The sequence below is a fragment of the Ciconia boyciana genome, chromosome 1, assembly GCF_034638445.1.
Source record: "Ciconia boyciana chromosome 1, ASM3463844v1, whole genome shotgun sequence".
In the NCBI taxonomy this organism is placed as follows: domain Eukaryota; kingdom Metazoa; phylum Chordata; class Aves; order Ciconiiformes; family Ciconiidae; genus Ciconia; species Ciconia boyciana.
Genome location: NC_132934.1, coordinates 56,535,785 through 56,543,460, shown reverse-complemented (window position 1 = coordinate 56,543,460; position 7,676 = coordinate 56,535,785). Strand labels below are relative to the sequence as shown.

Genomic DNA, 7,676 nt, shown 5'->3' with positions numbered 1-7,676 from the left:
AGTTTGTTTCCACCATGTCTAGATGATTGCATGTCTGAGCACTACTGCTCTATAGACAGCATTCAGTAAGCTTATTGTCTGAGCAGATGGACCTCAGTTACTATGTGAACCTAAAGAATTCTAGGCTCTCTTTTAATTAGGGCAATGCACCAGGAATAACAGTTCAGAATTAAGGGGTTCTAACAACGCTGCAGGGAGGGCACTGGTGACTCAGGCTTTGTTTTCACAGTTGGAGGTTAAGCAGACCCACTATCCCAGGGAATTATAGCCCCTTCCTGCCAAACGTGGCTGGCTTTGTAATTATGTGCAACATCGTTCTCTTGGCAATGGGCCCTGCATAGATTTTACTCACTGTTTTGTTCCCCCCTTTCCTTTCACTGCTGTCAGGGAGGGTGATGGCAATTGTTACTGGCTGTTAGAGCAGAGCAAAGTGTTGGTCTCAACACTGTCTGCCTTGAAATCCAAGTAGCTACACTGCAGGAGGCAACTTTTTTCTTCCTGCTAGGCAGGAAGCTAATAGTTTCCCCACAAATTGTACAGGAAGGCAGGCTGTGTGGTTTTTACTATTTATTTCATTTCTGGTATTAGCACACCCCCACAAACAAGTATTTAACTTGTTCAAAGCAGCCTTGGTCCATTTCAGTTCATAAAGTAAGTTTGACTGTATTTTCAGTCAAACTCCTGCAAAGTGTAGCTCATTCTACATCAATACAGCCCACCCAATACTGTATTTCCATTCAGCACAGTAAGCAGCCTGTAGCCTTCCACAGTCGTCATCTTCACAGAGCCTAAGCTACTTTTGGGTAAACTACTGTCATTTCAGTTCTCTTTGGCTGACTTCATCAGTGGGTTAAGTGCCCATTCTTAGCAGAATATTACCACCACCTCCCCTGCCCTCCCAGCAGCAGCATTTTCCAGGTCTCCAGAGTACCACACCTCTATTACCTCTAGTCTTTCGCTGTTTCTTCTCCATTTCCTGTCAAGAGAAGGGCAGGTTTCTATGCCTCTGAGATCAAGCTCTCAGCCCAAGGAAGCAGTATTTCTTGACAGGCATTCTCTCCTGCTTTCACTTGCTGAAGTCAACTCCCTTCTTAATTCAGGCAAGTAAAGACCTCCCCAGTTTTCCCTCCAGGGCAGGAGACCAAAGCTCCAGCTGAGTTTGTTGCTGCTGTGCTCAAGGCTTTTTGTGCCTGTAAATTCACTTCTACAGATCAGTGAAGACATTTCTTGAAAGCGACTGTCTCGATCTGGCAGGTTGGAAGCTGAAGGGGAAACAGAGAATGGCAGGTCCAATTTCTCATTCAGCTTCAGAGGAGCAATGAGCACCAGCAGGATCCCATAAGCCCCCAAACATCCACCGGAAAAGACTTTCTGCGGAGCAGGCTCCGATTGCAGCTAACTGTTTGTCCACCACGACAGGAGGCCCAGGCCTGGCTCACTGATTGATCCCTGTTCACAGAGAGAAGAGAGCGTGCAATTATAAACTGCATAGAGAATACAGGAGTAAACGCATACAAATATAAAATCTCTCCCCCCTGAGTTACGGATGAGGTACTCACTTTTTTTCCTATCAGAGCCTGCCCAGCACTTGCCCAGACTCCTTTAAACCTTGTCAGCACCACACCAAACATTCAACGCTTGAAAATCAAGCACTTGCCCATTCCACCTCTGACTGTCCCAATATACTCCAGCTGTGAGAAAACACAGCTTTCATTGGTTTAGATCCATCTTTCTCTTGCATTGTACGCCGGTGGGTCTTAGCCAAAACACTGCATGGGAAAGACTGTTTAGCCGCTGTGTAAACATCGATGTGGTTCTCCCAGCTCTGTGCTCCTTGTATGCTCACTCCCACCTGCAGATCCTGCATCCACAGTCTGCTTTAAATCAGCCTCCCAGGGGGAACTCCACCAACCACCACAAAGTGTTCCGATGAAAACACACAGTGAACACAGAGCGACCACAAGAACAATCTCATTTCCCCCCTTTTCCACTCCTTTCATTTTGTGACTCTGTTTGCTTCACAGTCAGCTTAAAGCAATCAGTTCCTTGGGTAAGGGATGCTATTTTAGACATAGAATAAACTGCAACGTTCACAAGGCTGTATGAATTATGCATATAGTTACCACAAGAGTGTAGGGTGCCTCTTTCTTCTGAACTTCTTCTGTGGCACTTGAAGTGGAAGCCTCTGCAGAGCTCGGACCTGTTGGTGATGTATCGACAAATGTTTCATCCACGACTCGGAAGCGGATCTCCTCCCCAATGTCCATGTAAAGGTCATGGGCCCCTTCTTCCGTCTCATATTCCCACACCCACACCTGCTCTGCTTCATCGCTGGCCACACCAAGGGTTAAGGATGGAAACACTCAGTATTCCGCCTGACAGATCACTTTCTGACAGTTTTGGGAATAGACTCAACTCAAAGCCTTTCCACAATTATTTCTCAAACCACAACGCACTGTCCTAGGTCATCATCTGCACAGTCCAGGACCCCCATCTTGTTTCTGGTTTTCCTGTTTCAAGGTGTATGCTGCTGGGCAGAGTTGGGGTTACCCCCACCCACAAAAAAACCCAACAACAAAAAAGACCCCCAAACAAGCAAACCCCCTCAAACCCAAGAAGACCTCATCTACCACAAGTAAGTATATCAGACACACCATGTATCTAGACATTACATGATGCAGTAAAACCAGCATTCTGTCTTCAGCAGCCGCCAAGATTAGAGGCAGGGATTACAATGCAGTTGTTCGGGGGACATTGCCATTCGTTTCTATCAGTGGGCACAATGATCCTGCAAAACCTAATAAGCGTGAGGCCTGTCTAGCTGTGATAACAGTCTGTGGGACTTGCCCGACACAACAGCTTAGCTTCTGCCACTGAGCACCTTCATTGTTGCAACAGTGAATGCCTGTTGGGCCAGCACTGCACAATCTTTTGAAATGAAGTAGTAAAGTTATCAAAGGTGATCAAAGGATACAACTTAGCCGGCTGCTGCAGGGATTCTGGTGGGATGACAATATCATCAAAGAATCCAATAGAAACTGTGGAGAAAAAAACTTAAAGACTGAAATGATTCTTCGCAAATGATGTACCACAGCAATTCCTAAAATGCATTTCTAGACTCATTCTCCTTCCTCTTTCAGGAAGGACATCTGAGATCATGCAGGAATTATTCTTTGAGCCACAACGCTCAATTTCAGCTGGCAGCAAAGCAACCACCCAGCTGAAAAGTACATACAGCAACAGAGGGCACAGTCTTCACGCCCGCTGGGAAAGGAAAAGGCTGTTTGGAGCAGGATTGGAAACGAAAGCGTTCCAAGAAATGAGTCAGATGCTATAGAGGTCTGTGACAGAAAAGAGCTTAGAAATCACAGATGTAACATGTTAAATAAAGACCAATATAAAGTTAGAACAGCCCCCACCTCCCCCTTGAAACTTCATGATGTTGAATTTTAACAGAGAGTGGACATGCCCAAATTCAGCAACAAATGCAGCCAAGATAATCTTATTGTCCTAACTTAACAACAGAGCAGAGGAGCTCACTTGCATGGAAGACTCCTACAAGAAAGGAAAGCAACTCATCAATTATGTATTCCATTAATCTGACAGCACTCTGCACCCACAAAGACGTTTCCCTGCCATGTTTTCAGGTACAGGAAACGATCATGAATTTGCACATAACTATAGGGCACATAACTATATCAGACCAATACAAGCCGATGATACTACCACTTTAAAAAAAAACAAGTTCTGTTAACTGAAGCGAGAAAATGAATCCAGTCTACGCTCCAAATGGGCTTGCCTGTTCTTCTTGGGCATGCACATGAATGACAGAAAGAAAGGGGAGCACAGACAAAACCATCAAGGGCAGGGGAAGCTGCCAGGCTCAAACTACCAACCACCCTCAGGTCAGAGCAGCACTAGAGGCCAGTAATAGCCTTTAACCAGCCTACAGACAGCACTATACCACCTGAAATCAGAGTATCTCAAAGACCCAAGAGCTCTGCAGCTCATGGGTCCCCAATGTTAGAAGTTGCGGTTTACCATGAACGCCATCCTGACTGCAGCTTTTAATCTGTCCAATCAGAATCTCATCCAGGAAGGGATGGAAGACCACGTAGCGGAAATGCACTTAAAAGAAAATACATCATTAACGTTAGGTCCATGTTAGTGAACTATACTCTTTCCACAGGGTGGCAGCAAGTAAAACAAAATCCCACATCCTATATGCCTTCTAAAATGCTTACCCAGTTTCTTCCACAATTTCCTTACAGGCACTGATTAGATAGAAAAATGGGAATAAGAGCTCTGATTCCTAACTGTCTTGTATGAATTATGACAGTGGTTGATCAGCAGCCTCCTGTTCTCTACTCTTCAAGCTTGCAAGAGTTTAAGTTCACAGAATGAAGCTATAAATGAAGAACATGGAGCAGAACCTCTGCTTTAGTTATGATGTGAGCATTTCTGCACAATGCTTCAAGGCAAAGAATATTAGTTGAAATTATACTTTCTCATAATACTTCTGCTCCTTCTATCTTTGTCAGCAATGCTGTATTTTCTTTAAATGAAATATTTGCTATCAAATATTATTAGAGTAAATAAGATAACATAACTCTCTAACATAACTGTGTTTTTCATCCAGGTTAAATAAAATGTTTCTAACATAATTGATAAATTATAAGAATGCTATACTAAGACAATCTTAACCAAACAATGCTTATGAGCAATTTAAGGTAATTTTAGCTGTCCATACTCTGTGCTCCTCTTTTACATAAAATCAGGCAGTACATTAGAGAAAGAGTTATTACCAGACACAGCAGGATTTACTGAAGTGCTACCCCAGATTCTGAAAGCAGGAGGCTTTTTTCCAAGCTCAGAGAGAATATATTCTCTTGTTTCAGTTCAAGGAGTAATTAAAAGTTAAGAAGCTGAATGGAGATTAAAGCAAGCAGGAAAGTCTGCCATTCTCCTTCAGTATTAGAGAGGCTTTTATTTGCAGGGAGTTCTGTTGGAATTAAAATTTAAACAAGGGTAGCCACATACAGTCAGCCTAGTTCCCTTCTAACAGGAAAGATTTCATTTGCTCAAGCTACGCTTCCACATTGAAAATTGAACCTAGAAAAAAATGCATCTCTTTCCAGTTTAAAGAAACTTATTTTAACTTTAAAAAATATGAAATTTGCTTTTATGCATTTACTTTCAATTTTTACTCAGACAGATTTGCCAAAAGTCAAAGTAAAGAAATCAGTCATTTCTTATTAAAAAAAAAAGTCACTAGAAATGTGTGCTGAACCAGATCTGTCTAAGTCTCAAAGAAAAACGTCGCAAAACTTCCAGCTAGGAAAACAGCATCAAATGCTCTGCAAATGTTATATTTAGAAACATGTTTCAACATTCTAGATAGGGAAAATAAGCTTCAAAAAGAAAACATACTAGAGAAACGCAGTGCAATTAATACAACTTACTTTCTACGTGCAGATTTCCAATAATTTTAAATTAAATTAACCCCTTCTTTACCCCACGCTTATGGCCCTAATTGTGGAACAGAGATGGACTGCTGGAGAAGACAAACAGGACTGGCTGTTTAAAGGTGTATTTGTACCCCAAAAAATGCAAAGGAAAGATACTTTTGGCGTGTTCCTCTTGCCCTCCTAAAAGGAACAGAGTTATGGCTACAAACTTCGGTAAGTTCCTTTAAACTTACTTTCCCTAACAACTGAACTTAGTTTACATTTCCAGATCACTAACATTCTGCAAAACTGTGTAACTGAGGACAAGAATATACCTTTGGTATGTGATGCACCATCTCCAGGGAATATGTATGAATCTTCCAGCTTTGTGATATCATACAGACAGATGCAGAGGCCAACATTGTATACAACCTGCTCAAAGAAAAAAAAATAATTAAAAAGCAATAAATCAAGCAATCCACCAGGTTAAATCAAGCAAACCATCAAATTTATACACTGTGCACACCATTTCAAAGAAGGCAACAGAAGGGTGGCAAGATGGGAGGGAGGCTGTTTTGGTACACTCCTTCAACAGCCCCAGCCCTAACCACATTGCATTCTAGGAGAACCCCTAACTTATTCAAATGTTATGGGAGGATGTGTTTTCATTGGCACTGCAAAGAGCACCACTACAAACAGAAATGCTCGGGGTAATTGTCAGCGGTGAGAGAACTTGACCTGCCAAGATAGTAAACAGTTGCCCACAGACATCATTCACCAGCCCCACAGCTCGTCCAAAGGCTAAACATACTTTTCGCTGGAGTTACACTCTCAGAAGCCTCTAGGCTTGCCTTTGTCTTAAATTATATTAGCTCCAGGGAGAGACAAGAACTCTTGATTTCTCTGCTACTTCTGAGACAGCTTCACAGCCTACAAAATTTGAGGCGCCTACTAGTCATCAGTGGATGAGGGAAGAGTTTTGCCTTCCATTAACACCTTCATTTCTCTTCCAGTACTACTGTTCCACATTTGTTTACATTGTCTTTTTTAAAATTCCCCCACGGGATGGATTGGTTTGCATCTGTTTTTCAGACTGTGTTTTGGATTGCTGCTCCACACACAAGCCAGCAGTTACTCTCATTTCTCTTCCATGCTTCCCTGCCCCATCTGGTGTCTCAGTATCTTTGCATTACAGCATCAGCCATTAGAAAAAAGTCCCTTTTGAGATGATACATGGCTGTCTCTTTGTTTACAGTCTCTAATATTTCAGTCTCTGGGGATGGCCTTCACATCTAAACTGTTCTGATACCTCAGCCACACATCTCATTAGAAACAAATAAAAGGAAGAAACGCTCAGGGATGTTATGACGCTTGCATCAACCTGTACGTGACCCACGCTTTACCTTATTGGCCAATTTCTTGTTTAGCTCTTCCGCAATGGATTCATTCAGTTTCCTTTCAAACTGCCAGGGAGGAATTCTTACTGTGTCAGTCATCTCTACCAGGACAAACATGGTGGCGGGGAGCGCCTCTGAGAGAGAGAAGACACCAACAGCCTCAGGAACCAGAGCACCGCACAGGCAACCAAGACTCCCAACAACTGACGCGGGGCGGGCCTGGGAAACCACCCCAACGTCTTGCACGCAGTTTAGTGGGGCAGCACCCTGGTTATCCCAAAATGGGGGGGGGGGGGGGGGGTCTGAAGGCGGCCGCGCAACGGCTGTTGGGGGGAGGGGAAGAAGGAGAGGGGGTTGAAGGCGGCCACGCAACCGCTGTCGGAGACGGGCGGCCAGGCAGCCGCCGTTGCAGGGAGCGGGGGGAGCGCACCAACAGCCGCGCCGCTCGGCAGCCGGGAGCCCGGAGGAGCGGGGCTGGCGGCGGGCAGGCCGGAGGCGGGTGAGCCCGCCCGGCCCGGCGGAGCCGGAGCCGCAGCAGCGGCCGCGGCCGCTCCTCACCCACCTGCCGCACGCGGAGCCCGGCCGCGCGCTCCCGGGCCTCACGGCCCTTCCGGCGCCTCAGCCAATCACCCTCGGCAGGCGGGCCCGCGCTATGACTGACGCGGGGCGGAGCGCTCCCGGGACGTGGGGGCGGAGCCCTGCCGCGCCGGGCGGAGCGAAGCGTCCCGCCCCGTCCCGCCCCGCGGCGGCCATTTTGTCCCTCCTCAGTGCGGGGGGGGGGGGGCCTGGCCCGTTACCTGCGTTACCGGTGCGGGGCCGGGCCCGGCGGAGC

General features: G+C 45.6%; 1 protein-coding gene across 2 annotated transcripts; it reads right to left on the bottom strand.

The window, feature by feature from the left end:
- Positions 1-560: 560 nt before the first annotated feature.
- POLR3H (RNA polymerase III subunit H) lies at positions 561-7,488 on the bottom strand. Of its 2 annotated transcripts, none has more exons than XM_072868140.1 (7): positions 7,407-7,488; positions 6,851-6,978; positions 5,783-5,879; positions 4,042-4,128; positions 2,975-3,038; positions 2,124-2,331; positions 561-1,449 (listed from the first exon to the last, which is right to left on the bottom strand). In XM_072868140.1, exons 2-7 carry the CDS (start codon positions 6,959-6,961, stop codon positions 1,396-1,398), a joined length of 621 nt encoding a protein of 206 aa, XP_072724241.1. In that variant the 5' UTR covers positions 6,962-6,978; positions 7,407-7,488; the 3' UTR covers positions 561-1,395. The 2 variants fall into 2 exon arrangements, with proteins under 2 accessions (XP_072724241.1, XP_072724250.1); XM_072868149.1 differs by having other exon boundaries at positions 7,275-7,409.
- Between the last annotated feature and the right edge of the window lie 188 nt (positions 7,489-7,676).

Excerpts from the sequence above, each read along its gene's own strand:
- POLR3H (XM_072868140.1), bottom strand. The coding sequence starts at position 6,961 with ATGTTTGTCCTGGTAGAGATGACTGACACAGTAAGAATTCCTCCCTGG. Across the intron at positions 4,129-5,782 it reads TGGTGCATCACATACCAAAG|TGCATTTCCGCTACGTGGTC; the intron begins GTATATTCTTGT and ends TTTTCTTTTAAG. Across the intron at positions 1,450-2,123 it reads AGGCACCCTACACTCTTGTG|GGATCAATCAGTGAGCCAGG; the intron begins GTAACTATATGC and ends CTCTGTGAACAG.